This window comes from Physeter macrocephalus, chromosome 9 (assembly GCF_002837175.3).
Source record: "Physeter macrocephalus isolate SW-GA chromosome 9, ASM283717v5, whole genome shotgun sequence".
In the NCBI taxonomy this organism is placed as follows: Eukaryota; Metazoa; Chordata; class Mammalia; order Artiodactyla; family Physeteridae; genus Physeter; species Physeter macrocephalus.
The window spans coordinates 106,256,074-106,272,151 of NC_041222.1; the positions used below are offsets into that span (position 1 = coordinate 106,256,074).

The 16,078-nt window shown below is 37.6% G+C and overlaps 1 protein-coding gene across 1 annotated transcript in view; it reads left to right on the forward strand.

Moving 5' to 3' along the window:
- Positions 1-16,078, forward strand: part of NEK1 (NIMA related kinase 1) — a 205,564-nt gene that overhangs the window by 36,688 nt on the left and 152,798 nt on the right. Inside the window, exons 5-10 of the mRNA XM_028494271.1 lie at positions 2,028-2,111; positions 4,864-4,931; positions 5,057-5,143; positions 7,112-7,166; positions 9,513-9,713; positions 13,879-13,939. Coding sequence (XP_028350072.1) covers positions 2,028-2,111; positions 4,864-4,931; positions 5,057-5,143; positions 7,112-7,166; positions 9,513-9,713; positions 13,879-13,939 — 556 coding nt within the window. The remainder of the gene's footprint in view (positions 1-2,027; positions 2,112-4,863; positions 4,932-5,056; positions 5,144-7,111; positions 7,167-9,512; positions 9,714-13,878; positions 13,940-16,078) is intronic.

Below are 16,078 nucleotides of genomic sequence, written 5' to 3' on the forward strand. Positions count from 1 at the left end.
TTGCCTCTCTCCACTTCATTTAGTTGTTTTTCTGGGGTTTTATCTTGTTCCTTTATCTGGTACATAGCCCTCTGCCTTTTCATCTTGTCTGACTTTCTGTGAATGTGGTTTTTGTTCCACAGGCTGCAGGATTGTAGTTCTTCTTGCTTCTCAACTTAATCTCTTTTAAGGCTAAATGCGCATATGCCAACATTAGCAGCCTGAATCTTATAATACCTCTTTGTTCTGTAAAAGAAACTAGCATTCAGAGCCTGGCAAGATGGTTCTCTGGGGCATTAGTCTGCCATCTTCTTGGACTCTCCGCTCTCTAAATAAAGTTGTTATCCCTTGTCTCCCAATTCATTGGTCTGCTAGCGTTGGACCGTCTCCTGCAGAGGCGGGCAGTGGCTGTGGCTCACCATGGGGACAAGGACACTGACAGCAGAAGTTCTGGGAAGTACTCCTTGGCGTGAGACCTCCCAGAGTCTCTAATTTTAGGTTACTTTAATGTAACATTTGTTCTTTAAAAAAAATGCTGAAGAGGTGAGAATAAAAAGTAAAGCCTCTTACTTGCCTTTCATTCATTCTTCTGAAAATCTACTTCCCTGAAGAAGACACTGTTAACTTCTGGGTAGCTGTCCTTCTGTGCATCCTCCCTACACACAGCACACAGTTGTAAACAGTTACACAGAGTTCTGGTATGTTATAGACAGAAAGAGACTTAAGAAAAGGAGTGAGCTCTGCACACCGTGCTGTGACTTTCTTCTTTTCCCTTCTCGGTGTATGTACACAGAAGTACTTCCTTCCTCCCAGTGGCTGCATAGAATTCTAGTGATTCCAATTGTGATATTTTCCCAGGCCCTTGATGTTTAGGTGGACAAACAATGCTGGAGTACACATCCTTGTACATGTTCTTTTGTATTTGTGACATTGTATCTGTAGGATAAATTTGAAATTTCAGTTGCTCTTTCAAATGGTATGTGAATTTAAAATTTTTACCGAGTAACTGTAATTAACTTTCTCACAAACAGGGTAGGCAAAGACTTATTTCCTCACGTTCTGGCCAACATTGTTTATCACTTCATCTTTGTTAGGTTACAGTGGTATCTTGTTTAATTGCTATTTTTTTAATTTGGAGGGAAGTTAGTATTTGGTTTATGTGTTTATTGGCTTATGTTTCCTCTGTCATTTGCCTTTCCCGTCTTCTGTCCACTTCTTATTTTGGCTGCCATGTTTTTCTCAGTGATGTCGAAGAACTGTTGTGTATTAGAGGATTAGCAATCTATCAGTTATGTTGCAGGTATTTTCTCAAATAATTTTTAAATTTAAGTGTATATTTTGCCATCCAGATGTTTTAAAGTTTATATAGGGAACTTTTCTTGTGACTTGTGGGTTTGGTATCATGTTTTGGAAGTCCTGCGTCAGTCAGAGTATAGAAAATTAACCTATGTTTTCTTCCTTGTTTTATACTTTAATTTTTTCATGTTTAAAAATGCCATCTACTTGGAATTTTTTTGGTGTTAGGAGTGAGGTAGAAATTCAGCCTTTTTCTTTCAAGTGGCCAACTCCAGAGTGTGTGTTTTTATGTGATGAATGTGGAGCGAGAAAAAAGTCAGCGATGTGTTCCAAATTTCCAGCCTAATTATTTTCCTCTTATGATTTTTACTTATGTATATAGAGAAAAAGATATATTTAACAAGAAAGAAAAGTCACCATCATACTATACTAAAGTATAAAGTAATTACATTTTTCACTTTTCTCTGGAAATTTCTTTCCATATTCTGATTTATGAGAGATGCTTCAGTAGCAGTGTCTTACATTTAAACTTACCATGTGTGCTGCATATAATGTGTCAGTTGGCTCGAATATCTACCTAATGTTAGTGACATTAATTACAGTACAGTGAAGTGAAACATTATAGCCTAATTTTTTTAAGGATTTAGTTCCCCATATCCCTAAATATTTCTGAATCGTTTTAATGATAAAGGAAAGACTACTGTGATATGTAAATTTTAAAAGAAATGACAGATCTGATTTTTCCCCCCTAGATTTTGGACTGGTTTGTACAGATATGTTTGGCCCTGAAACATGTACATGATAGAAAAATTCTTCATCGAGACATAAAATCACAGGTAAGTTTATTCTGTCACTACTGACGTCTCAGTGGATGTGGACATGGGGCCGGCATTGTCTTGGGCCAGAATGTTTGAGCTTGGTGCAGTCTGCATCTTACTATCTTCTCCCTTCACGGTCCCCACTCCACTGTAACCCTGAAGATGACACAGGTGTCGTATCTTAGGTCTTTGCCTGCTTTTCATGTCCTGCTCTTTCATTATGATGGAAGAAATCCAAAACAGTGGTTGTGTGGAAGGGATTTTTTTTTTTAGTTTAGATTTTGCATGTTTGAAGATTCTCCTACTTTATTTTTTCTTAATTTTTGAAAATATTTATTTACTTTTTATTTATTTATTTTTGGCTGCATTGGGTCTTTGTTGCTTTGCACGGGCTTTCTATAGTTGCGGTGAGCGGGGCTACTCTTTGTTACGGTGTGTGGGCTTCTCATTGCGGTGGCTTCTCTTGTGGAGCATGAGCTCTAGGTGCGCAGCCTTCAGTAGTTGTGGTACACGGGCTCAGTAGTTGTGGTTCGCGGGCTCTAGAGCACAGGCTCGGTAGTTGTGGTGCATGGGCTTAGTTGCTCCGCAGCATGTGGGATCTTCCTGGACCAGGGTTTGAACCCATGTCCCCTGCCTTGGCAGGCAGATTCTTAACCACTGCGCCACAAAGGAAGTCCAAGGTTCTCTTACTTTGATGAGAATTTGGTTATCAACTTCTAGGCTGGAAATTGTTTTCTTATAGAATTTTGAAGATGTTGCCCATTTGTCTTTTGGTTTCTTATGTTGCTGTTTAGGAATTTGCAGTTTCTTGCCCTTGTTTCTTCTCTCTGGCCCATTTAAGATATTCTCTCTGTCCCATGGTTCTGAAATTTCACAGTTTGTGAATTGGTGAGGCTCACTTTTATTCATTATGCTGTGTGTACTTTTGAGAATGTACATTTCTTCTAGAAATGTGGTAGAAAATGTTTAGCTATATTTTTTCACATATTATTTCTCTTTTGCTACTTTCACAGTTGTCTCGTGGATTTTTTTCTAGACACATGTTGGAGCTTCTTAATTTGTCCCTTCAAGTGTCTTATTTGTTCTTTCACATTTTGTGTCTCTCTCAGTTGTATTCTACATGAATTTTTCGACCTATCTTCTAGTTAACTAAATCCCTTTGAAATTTTGTGTAAGCTAGTGCTTTTCTCATCTGTTGACTTTATTATGCCTTTTTTTCTTTCCAGGATTTCTAAATGGTTTTTCATATAGGTCTGTTCTTATTGTAATTGGGTTTTGTTTCATAATGTCTTGTTCTTTTCAAATGCATATTCATTTATTTCTTTGCAAGTTTCTAAATATATTTACTTCAAAGTTTTTATTGGACTGTCTTTATAAAACTAATTCTGTCTGTAGTGAATTCTGGTTCTGGTTATTTTATTGGTTGTTTTTCTTTGCAGTAGCTTTCTTCACGTGTATTGGATTCTTTTGTGGGAGATACTTTGTCCCCACAGCTCACTCATCTTTGCATCGAGGTTTCTTTCACGTTTGCCTCACTTGGGCTCACGCACTTCCCAGAGTGGGTAGTGCGGAGGGGCTTTGTTTCCTGATGTCAAGGCCGTGTGTCTGTCTTCTTACCTCCTTAGGCCTGCAGCTGCTTACGTAGCCTTGTAGCCCTAGGATGAGTAGTGGGAAGGAGAGGGACTATGGTGGGGCTCCCTACCCCATCTTTCCTGTCTCCCGACCATCTGCCTCATAATCCCATTTCAGACCATTTTACTCCATTCCACTCAACCCTGCCTTGTGCCATCTTTGGCTGTGAGCATGTGCTTGGTTCACATCTGACTGATAACGGAGTTTAATTCATGTAACCCCACAAACTCCTGGCTCCGCAGTTTGATGATAGAGCATTGGAAACCAGTGGTATGCTTTCTGTCTCTGTGAATTTGCCTATTCTGGACATTTGATACAAATGGATCATATAATATATGACTGTGTCTATTTTAAAATTGGGTTGTCTTCAGTTATTATTGAGTTGTAAGAGTTCTTTATGCTGGATACAGATTCTTTATCAGATACATGAGTTGCAAATATTTTCCCCAATTCTGTGGGTTGTCTGTTTACTTTTTTTTTTTTTTTTTTTGCGGTACGTGATCCTCTCACTGTTGTGGCCTCTCCCATTGTGGAGCACAGGCTCCAGATGCGCAGGCTCAGCAGCCATGGCTCACGGGCCCAGCCGCTCCACGGCGGTCTCTCCCGTTGAGGAGCACAGGCTCCGGACGCGCAGGCTCAGCAGCCATGGCTCACGGGCCCAGCCGCTCCGCGGCATGTGGGACCTTCCCGGACCGGGGCACGAACTCGTGTCCCCTGCATCGGCAGGTGGACCCTCAACCACTGCGCCACCAGGGAAGCCCATGTCTGTTTACTTTCTTGATGGTGTCCTTTGCACAAAAGTTTTTAATTTAATGAAATCCAATTTATCTGTATTTTCTTTTTTTGCTTGTGGTTTTGGTGTCATATCTAAGAAATCATTGTGTAACCCAGTGGCATGGAGATTTACTCCTGTGTTTTCCTCTAGGAGTTTCATAGTTCTCACATTTAGGTCTAGAATCCATTCTGAGTTAATTTTTGCTTATGATGTGAGATAGGGGTCTACATTCATTCTCTCGCATGTGGATATCCACTTATCCCAGCATTATTTTTTAACTGGATTCATTTTTATGACAGAAGTCATTGACTAAGAACTGGACTGTAGCAATATTTCTGGCTTTTTTTTCCATCTCTTTTACAGAACATATTTTTAACCAAAGATGGGACAATACAACTTGGAGATTTTGGAATTGCTAGAGTTCTTAATAGGTAACATACAGTTTTAAACTCTGGTTTTCTATAATGTCTTCAGTGAAATTTTAATCCCTGGTGATGTATGTGTGGTAATGTCTTTAAGTGTCTTAAGCTTCTCCAGTAACTCTCTTTTGTTCTAGTACTGTGGAGCTGGTTCGGACTTGCATAGGGACCCCATACTACTTGTCACCCGAAATCTGTGAAAACAAACCATATAATAATAAAAGGTATTTAAAATGATATTCGTTACGTGTTTATTTCCTTTACATCTTTCTCTGTTGTACTGTCTTTATTAACCTTCAGAATATTATTCTAAAGTCAGTAATGCATGTATGTAAACATATATATACATATGTATATACATTTTTGTAGTATATAATGAGGGGAATTATAAAGCAGCTATTTCACTATCTTGCTGAAGGAACTGTAGAATCACTTTATTATTTAAGCTATAATGGGAAATAGCGTGCTTTCTTTGTCTTTCTGTTTGTAATAGTCACTTATTGAATTATCATAGTTAATATTTATTGAACACTTACTCTATGCCAGGCACTGTTTTCAATGCATTCTATGCATTAACTCTTTTTATCTTCACGATAACCTTGTGAGTTGTAGGTATTATTCATTCCTCCTTTCCTTATAAAGAAACCAAATGCAGAAAGAGGTAAAGTAACTTCAAAGTCCCAGGCATCTGGCTCCCAAGCACAAAGTCCTAAGCACTGGGCCGTATTATGGCTAACAGATTGATTAATATGTGTGTTGGGAAGAGGAATTCTGCCACTGAATTCCAGTTACCTTTATTTTCTCTCATACACACTAATTTAAAAATGCCAACCGAGAAGCATTGGTCTTAATTTTGAAAGCACCCTTAGAAGCTGAAAGGAAGAAAGTGATAGCTGGCAATAATGCATATATTCATGGTTGCCATCCCCCTGCCCCCCCCTTTTTTTGAGGGTAGAGAGGAAGCTGCGTTTCATACCTGAGCAGAAGGTCTGAGAACGTCATCCGAGGAATGTATTTAAGATCAGTTTAAATTACAATATCAGTCAAGTCCATGCAGTGTATTATTAGTAGATATTCTAAAAGATAATAGTATTTTCTTTGAGCTAAAGTAATTTTACATTTTTATGCTGTTTCTGTGTCTTGTGGATAACTCAAATGTGAAAATATTAGTCTTTAAATTTGGAATGGATTTAATCATCCCTTGGAGAATTTTATGTAAAATTGGTTTTGTGGGAAAAATGCTTTAAAAATGTAATTGATGAACATCATCAATTATACTTTGAATTTCATATTTTCCCACATGTATTTTAAAGCATTTTATTGATAAGATCATTAGTTTAATGTTTTTGTTTATAGCTTTTAGTTTGTAACATGTACAAGTTACTAAAAGCTTAATTACATTTACTTTTTTTCTTAGTTGAATCTTAAAATTAAACAGATTTTGGAGGTTACAGGTTTATATTTGTAGATTTTTGTGAGAGTTTGGGTAGAGATAACTTTAGGATTTCAATAATAGGCTTTATTCTTTTTCAATAAGTTCAACTTCCAGGAGCAGTGGTTTTGTTTTTCTTTTTTTTGACTTCCAAGGACCACTGTAGCTCTAAATTGTAGGGGGTTTTTTCCTTTTAAAAGTAGAAGTAGTCTTTTAGTTACAGAACTATCTGTTTAAGATAAAAGAGCGGAAGAGAGTATGGATAAAGAAGATAGTGTAACTAAGTCTTTAAATAAGGAGAAAATAAATTAATGTACCTACATATTTTAGTTGGCTGTCACAGATTTGTTTCAGATTTAATTTTAGTAAATTAATATTTTCTTCTTAATTAAAGCAGTATTTTGCTTTTATAGTATTTAAGAAATTGTGGTATTTTGCAAATAATTGAGCAAAACATTTTGATTTTTGCAAAATAAAAAAACTGAAGCATCCATGAAATTTACTGATTTTGTCCTTTTAAATATTGGATTTCTTTAATGAAACTTTTAAAGTAATTACTTGGGCAACTGATTTTTCTAATCTGGGATAGCTGCTTTTGTCATTTGGTTATGGTTGTAATTTTAAGTTTGAAAGGTCATGTTTTATGGCACACATATTTTTGCAAAGCATTTTTATGCTGCTTTTGTCTCCTTTAAATTAGAAAACCTTTTAAAGTAAATTCTGATATTTAGAGAAGATCTCTTATTTTTCTCTTTTCTAGTGACATTTGGGCTCTGGGGTGTGTCCTTTATGAGATGTGCACACTTAAACATGCAGTAAGTAGAAGTTTCTGAGATACTTTAAAAATTATGTCAAAAAGTACGTATAATATTTCTGATTTAGGGCTTCCCTGGTGGCGCAGTGGTTGAGAATCCGCCTGCCGATGCAGGGGACACGGGTTCGTGCCCCGGTCCGGGAAGATCCCACATGCCGCGGAGCGGCTGGGCCCGTGAGCCATGGCCGCTGAGCCTGCGCGTCCAGAGCCTGTGCTCCTCAACGGGAGAGGCCACAACAGTGAGAGGCCCGCGTACCACAAAAAAATATATATATATTTCTGATTTAAAAAAATCATATGCCATCTTTCAGATGACCCTGTTGTGCTAGAAATTCTTCTCTGTCGGTTTATAAATATCTCTTCTTTTCTGAGGTATAAATTTAAATCAATTTTCCCTTAATATGTATGCATATATTACATATACATATTATATATGTTATTATAATACATATATCACACCTTATTCCAGAAAATTATTTCTAAAGACAAATTTGCTGTCTTTTTAATGTTAAAGTCACATACGAATTTGATATTTCAGCTTAACAAACTTTATTAATTTCATTTTAGCAGTTTTTCTCAAAGCATCCAAATTATTTGAGTTTGGAATTGAAATTATCTAAAGAACATATCTCAGCATATTCGTTGAGGGGGGATTTTATCAATTTAAATAATCTTTAATTCAGAGTATTTAAAATTTTCACGGTTGAGATTCTTTTGAAGTGACACATAATTCACCAAAAAGGGGGAGTTCTTGTCCAAAATAGGTTGAATTTTAATCACTTTCCATTTTAAAATCTTTTTAAAAATGCTTCCCCCACTGATTAAGCAATAATATATTTTCATTACAGAAAACTTAAGGTAAGAGATTAAAATATAAGTAAGTAAATAAATATCAAAAGCAATTCTTCCAGCCAGTAGTGACTACTTGTAATATTTTGTTGTTTCCTTCTAGACTTACAGAATAATTTATAAAATGAGTTGTTTTTTTTCCCTCAAGAGTTTGGTTATATGGTATAAGCAGTTTTATAGTTTGTTTTTATTGCCTGATATTATTTGGGGAGTATTTTTCTTTGTTGTATTTATTCATAGTTGCATACTCTTCTACTGTATTCCCTTAAGATTTTATTTTTCTGAAGGAAAAAAGCATAGACTGCCAAAGTGATATGGCCTGGTGGATATTAGATCTGTACTTTAAGGAATTGGTCAGTTTTTCTGTGACACACAGTCATGTAGGTCTAAGTCTACATATTTTTAGAAAGTCTTTTCATTTATAATACATTGTTCTGTCACCATTGTTTCTGTATTGTGGAATTGTTTACCTACCCTTAAGTGGACACATAAAATTAAGTAATTCATTAACCTTTATTTATGAAGAGCTTATCAGTTGAGGGATAAATAAAACTTCATTGTAATGAAAGAATAGAGTAATAACCTGTTTCTGCATTTAGGATTCCTTCTTAGGTATATTGATATTTCTAGATGATTGAATTGTACTCAAATCTTAATAAACAATATCATATTTTAAATGCTAGGAGAATTCCACATTTAACAGAACTCTTTTGTACTTGTATATAATCACCAGTGCCTAGCTTGTAGCATGTTTTGTTTTCTTAACGTGTGCATTAAGAACATATTGATAGTGTACAACTGTTCTATACTATTTTAGCTGAGGTGTCAAAAGCTTAATTTTACTTTCAAAATGAAATCATCTTTAGATTTTAAACTGCCCCACCTCTTTTTCCCCCCACTTCAGTTAGAGTTTATATTGTGTTTAATCCTAAAATATATATTCCCATTGATAAGGCTTATATTCCCCTTTGGAATATTTGCCACATTGCTGATCCCATGGCTTTTGGGAGCATCACACGCTTAAAAGTAATAATGAGCAGTGTATAAAAGGAAATTAATCAGTACCTTTATTTATTATATTTTTTCAAATAGTTTTAGTTCTGTAGTTAATTTCTTGTTCTAGTTGCTACAGCAGGGGCACAAGAAGGCAGGTCTTAAATAAAGACTACCAGGTTTGCTTGTTTTACCATCTTGATTACTGTTACGTTTTTATAAACTCTTTACTCTAATTGATACCTATATCCCATCTTTTAGTTTTTTGAATAAGTAAAAGTTAATCTTATAGCGAGTTGTACCATTTTATGAGGACTGATACTCTCTTTCAAATGTGTTCGTAAATAACCAAGTGAACCTCGCTCTAGAGAGCACGTGCTGATTAAAACTGGGAAGAGGGTTGCAATTCTGTTCTGTATTGATAGGGAAAGCACTGTTTCTCATTGTTGAAACTGACATTTTCGACTTATGTTTCATATATGTTAATTTATTTTCTGGATTTTAGTTTGAAGCTGGCAATATGAAAAACCTGGTACTGAAGATCATATCGGGATCTTTTCCACCCGTGTCTTTGCATTATTCTTATGATCTCCGCAGTTTGCTCTCTCAACTATTTAAAAGAAATCCTAGGGATAGACCATCAGTCAACTCCATATTGGAGAAAGGTTTTATAGCCAAACGCATTGAAAAGTTTCTCTCCCCTCAGGTATGTTTTTTTATTTTATAATTAAATTGAACAGTAGGATTATGGTGCTTGGCTAGGACGTGGCCTCCTCTTTGGAGGAGAGCACATCACAGCTGTGGGGGAATGCTTGCCTTTACACTGGCGTCAGCTTCCTTTCTGTTCTCACATAGCTTTTCCCCTTGCTGTTTGCTTTTGAGCTGTGCATCTATAGGAGGGAAAACATACCTTCTGTGTTTCCTCTTAACAATTACCGCTGAACTTCTGAACTTCTCATCACCAAATGTGTGGCAGGTTTTACATACCAAGCAGAGTTCATTTCAGCCCTGACCCTGTGTACCTGGAGATCGCATCAGATCCCACAGGTTAAGGGCTCCGTCTCTCCCACAAGACCACCCCCACTTCAGAAGCCAGTTTAAGTCACAGGTTGCCACCTGTGCTTCTGAGCGACTTATAAATCAGAGGTTCCCATTACCCCTTCCCCTGGTTTGATTAATATGCTTGCTGGAGCGGCTCAGAGAACTCAGAGAAACATTTACTTACGTTCACCAGTGTATTATAAAGCATAGGATAAAGGATACAGATGAACAGCCAGGTGAAGAGGTGCTTATGGCAAGGTCCGGAAGGGTCCCGAGTGTAGGAACTGGGGTCCCTCTTTGAATGTTCAGTGACTCAGAAGCTCTCTGAACCCTGTCCTTTTGGTTTTTATGGAGGCTTCATTAGTAGGCATGATCAGTTAAATCATTGGCTCTTGGTGATTGGCTCCAGCCCCTTTCCTCTCCTGGGTAGGGGAGGGGAGTGGCATTGAAAGTTTTAACCCTCTAGTCAGGTGGTTGGTTTCCCTGCAACCAGCCTCCATCCTTAGGTGCTTTCCAGATATCATCTCATTAACATGAATTCAGGTGTGTTTGAAAGGGGCTTGTTTTGAACAACAGCAGACACTTTTGTGCTCTTCCCGCTGAGGGAATCCCAGGGCTTTGAGGGCTGTGTGCTAAGAACTGAGAGAAGACCAAGTATATATTCCCTCACGTTGTCACCGCAGCACAGAGTTCCTCCTCTGTCTCTTGTGTTCTTCTGGTTTGGTTTTCCAGTTTTTTTTATTGTGGTAAAATAGACATAACATAAAATTTATTATTGTGACCAGTTTTGAGTATGCAATTCAGTAGTATTAACTACATTCATAATGCTGTACAGCGATCACCACATCCATCTCTTTTCATCTTGGAAAACAGACTCTATACCCATTAACCAGTAACTCCGCTTCCCCTCTCCCCAGCCCTGACACCCATCTTTCTCTACTCTCTGTCTTCTCTGGTTTCTGACAGTAAGATTATTGAACACTTCTGTGCTTCCGTTTCCTCACCTGTGAACAATGGGATTGTAAATGTACCTACATCATGAGGCGGTTGTGAGAATCAAAAGTGACACTGCATGTGAAGTGCCTGATGTCTCATACTTAATAAGTACTCAGTATACTCAATATATATTAAATATTATCAGTATATCACTTTATTATGCTAATATAAATATGTTATCTTTATAATTCATATGATTGTAATTGTTTTTTCTCTAACAGAAAATGATTGGAAACCGCTGATGTGTGGGCGTTTATATGTGTGTGTAATAGATCATTGACTCGTGATTCCTCCTCTAGTACTTACATATAGGTGCATAATAAATACTTGTTGTGTTGAATTTTAATTTGATAGGATTTCTCAAAAATCTATATCAAGTCAATTAGTGTAAGTTATTGATATAAATATGATCACCTGAAAGTGGAATTATTTTACATAGTTTGTGTGGCCTTTGTTGATTTAAATGATCAACAATGATCATTTATACTCTTGTATAAATCAGATATCTAGCAAAATCATAGTTTTATTACTTTTATATGTTCATGAGATGAGAGGGAAGTGTCATATATCCTCTGGCTTTTAACAGAACATCCGTATGAACAAACAATCTTTAGAAAACAGATGTGGATTTATTTAACTGTTACATCCAGGAAAACACATTAGTAAGCAAGAAAGCCAATTAAAATTTGGCGGTTAAAGGCCACTTATGTAGGACATAGCTACAGTCTCTGAAGTGTGGGTGTCTTACAAGACTCCTTTGTTATAAATAACATTTTCAAGGACAGATATTTGGTGCAGCGTACTATTGTTTTTCGGCAACTACTGGAGAAGAAAGAATGACTGCATTTAATCTCTCTGAGTTTCTTTCCCCCGCATACCAGCAGTTAGGACATGCAGTCCCAAGGCTGAAGCACTGGAATTCAATTAGCCAGCTACAAAAGAAAATATTCAAGCCTGATATACACAAAGCCTGTAACATCTAAAGACAAAAGGGCAGATTATGACTGTTAACAGAGTGTTTGACACACATGCTTACTAAATACATAGTACCCCGTTGCTGTTTATGCACCGCTTAGGTTTCACTCTTCACGAAAAACTTTCGTTCTTTTGATTTTTCTGCTATATATCGCTTGTTCAGTACTTTAACGACAAAGTTTATGATACTTTAAGGCTTTAACTTTGAAGCAATATGAACTTTTACTGCAGCATATGAACTATTATCTTTAGTATCGCTGTAATATTCTGTACTGTCTTTAAATTTCTAGTCCCTGAATTCTCTCAGTGCCGTCAGCCAGGATCTGTGGGGCATAGTTCTCAGTCCAGCACATCCTGGAGATGTCTTCTTGGATGTGGCTTGATAGATCGTGGGCAAGCTCTGGTCCGTTAGGAATGTAGGTGCCGTCCTGTAGTGCTTTCTGTGAGGCTGAAGATGTTTTATATCTGCATGCGCAACCTCATGGCCACCAGCTTAAGATGTGGCTGGTGTGGCTGAAGAGCTGAACTTTAAATTTTATTTATTTTAAATTTTAATCCAAATGGCTACATGTTGGTAGTGGCAACTATATTGGACGCCACAACATAGGAATTCCAGAATCTTCTTGGATTCCACACGTCCCATCTCTCAGTTCACATGTGCATTCACACAGGGGAGAAGACAGACTCACACTCAAATTTAGGGCAAGGTGGAGATCATAAAGCACGTGTTCCATGAAAAAGAAAGGAAAAAAAACCGCATATGTTCAGAAGAGAAAGCACACTCACACAGTTGGCTCTCAGTTGCCTGTGAAGCAGACTTTTCATGCAGTGGTTCTCAAACTTTAGCATACATAAAAATGACCTGGAGGACACTGCTGAATCCCACCTCCATTTCTGTTTCGGTAGATCTGAGATGGAGCCTGAGAATGGGCATATTTTATTAGTTCCTGGTGATGCTGATTCACTGGTATTATGAGGCTTTGAGAACTGCTCCTCTAGGGATGCCTGATGGGAAAGGCGACCATCTCAGCTTCTGGCTTTTTGCCTGTTGGAGTGTCTGATGCCTTCCACCGTGGGCAGTCTTCCCCTCTCCACCCCTCTGTTCTCTCGGAGAAAGGGAAAATTCATTTGCCTTTCCCTTCTTTGCCCAGCAAGAAAAAAAGCAGGCCTACATCGACTTAGCAATTATATTGTTGCTAACATAGTTTTACCCTGAAAGAGGGAAAAAGTATAGTGAGTAGGGAGAGAAAGTTACTTGCAGGAAATACTAATGATTTCTGCTTCTCAAAATAAGTAGTGGGGTGTTGCAGTAATAGTAGAAGGAGATAACTTTTAAGTTATGTAAGAATATTCAAATATTTATCCAGTAATGTGTTCACAGTTCTATATTGATAAAATCGAAAACTCACTGGAGATGCTGAGAAGGTTCAGAGTAAAGTTGAAATAACCGAGAGGTTAATCCAGGGGAGGGATAGTGAAGTGATTCTTCAGCAGTTTTGAAGCAGATGGGGGAGACGGACGCACCTCAATACAGAGGTTATTCCAGATGGAGGGCAGTGTTGTTAAATCGCCAAAACGCAGAGCAGGCAGGCAGTGTGCAGGGGCCTGGGGGGTGCGTTTTGTTAATTCGAGAAGAGAGCTTGTCCAGAGAAATAATAAGATATTGGTAAGACTGCGGAGAAGGTAGCATGAGAGGCATTTGTTGAATGGATAACTTGGATTTCAGTACAGTTTATTGGGCAGCATAATTGTGACTGAAAAAGGGAAAAAATGTGTTCTGATTAATGGCTAGGTTTGTTTTTTTTTAATTTGGTAATTTAACATTTTTTCTAACGGTTTCCCCCGTCTTTCATTTTAAGCTTATTGCAGAAGAATTTTGTCTAAAAACATTTTCCAGGTTTGGAGCACAGCCTATACCAGGTAAATGAAATTTAATGTGAATCCTCTCCCCTGTTTGCCAGTATACTAATTATACTAGAGGTATTTGTAGATGTAGTAAGTTGGGGTAATCCAGAGGAAATGCATCGTTAAATTTTTATGTTACACAGCAATATACGACACTTTCTGATGAATTCATAACAAAATTTCTCTTCATTATCTGCCTTATTTAAATGAATTCTATTTTGAAATCTGTCTTAGTCAAATGTTCAGCTCATATTCTGAGAACATTGTTACAAAATGTTATAAAATGCCCTAGTTAGTTGCAAATCTTTATGTAAAATAATTTTCTTTGAGAAATACTTAATATTTATGTAAAATAATTTTCTTTGAGAAATATTTAGTATTCTAGAATGTTTTAAATGTAAATCAGTGTGAAGTCAGTCACCTTAGTAAGGATAGATTTTCTTTTAAATATGGCCAGCAGCGGTGGAGTATTTGTAGGGCTGTGAATGTGGTTATATATTATGTTTATGTATGTAAGTGTATCCCTGTGAGAGGGAAATTACATTTTTGCTGCATTGATTGATTTCAGAATGGGTTTCTAAAATCAGTGGAAGTCGTTTAAGATTTGAAGATTGTATTGTTTTTCAAACATAATGCTTTGCATGTTCTACTCCATTTTGAGTATGAACACATTAATAAAAATAAATCCTGTATCATAAAAGTCCATATCAGCTGGACGCAGTGTGACTGTGTGTTCTCAGGGAGGCCAGCTGTGTTAGCTCTTCTTAAACACCCTGGGGCTCATCCTTTGCGCCGGCCGAGACTGGCAGTCCTGGGAGATCAGATCCACTTAGAACCAAGTTCATGAGACAGACCCAGGGCAGGGTCAGTGTGTCCCTCCTGGCGAGGAGTCACATCTTCCTCAAAAGCCTCCTTGTCACACAGGCAGGAAGGAATACCCGTGTCAGCACTTTCTTCCCAGTGGGCGAGCCTCCCGGGAAGTAGAGCGCAGGAGCTCTGCTCTACTCTGGTTTGAGGAGCTGGATGGAGGAGATGTATAATGGCGAGGCACTACCTTGTGGGCCCCCTCCCCGTGGGCAGGAAGCTTCCCCCTACTGGTAGCCTCACCTCTGAGACGAGACACCTGGGCAGCCAGACGAGTAATCCTCCCTCTTCATTGGGGAGTGTTTGTGCATTTGTGCCTCTTGCCCCTTTTCTGGTACACACAGTATTTCTTTGGTTATGTTAATATATGTAGCCAGGTTGCAGTGGTGTGACTTTGTATATCTGTCTTCGGATTGGAGCTTACAGTTGAATTTTCAAAGGGGAAATTTTTTTTTCTCACATTTCCTAGTTCCTGTTCTGATACAGTCTGAGTCTGTGTTTGGAAAAACTTACTGTACCACACTGTATCTCAGATCTTCCACACACCTTAGTTGTGAATCTCTAAACTGCCAGTCAAATGGCTTATATTATTTTTATTTTTGTAAGCGTTTACTAAATTTTATGAACAGTATGTGTTCATTATAAAAATTAAAAAGAAGAAAATAAAAATTACCCTAATGTTAACACAGACTGTTATATTTGGTATATTTTTTTCCGTGATAGGAGATACATAATGATTGAAAATTGGGGTTGTGTTATATAAACAAAGGTTCATTTCTTTTAATTCACAGTATTATATGTTGATCATTTTCTAATACAATTAAATATTCTCTGAAGAACAGAGTTTAATGGTAGTATTTCCTCGTGAACTCCCAGGTAATTTTTTTTCTCCATTCCCCTGTTAAAGAAGAAGCGTGCTTGTTGGCAGAGGTTGATCACGTGGCTCTAGGACATGGTACACCCCTGGGATGGAGGGCAGGCTGAGTGAGGAGTAGGGCTGAGCCAGGGGGAGGGGGTCATGGAGGAAGGGGCTCCAGGAGGACTTCGAGCAGAGCAGGCTCTTTGACCTCCTTTAGTATCTTTGATGGCCGTATGGTGTAGACTTTCTGTTTCATTACTTTAGTCTATTTTCCTTGAATTTATCATTGTTCTAAGACTGAATCTTGTCTGGGCTTCAATAAAAGTTTAATATGGAATGCTGCAGGGTTTATCCTTGTGTATACATTTTTGTGTTTCTCTGATTATTTCCTTTTTTTTTTTTTTTTTTTTGCGGTACGCGGGCCTCTCACT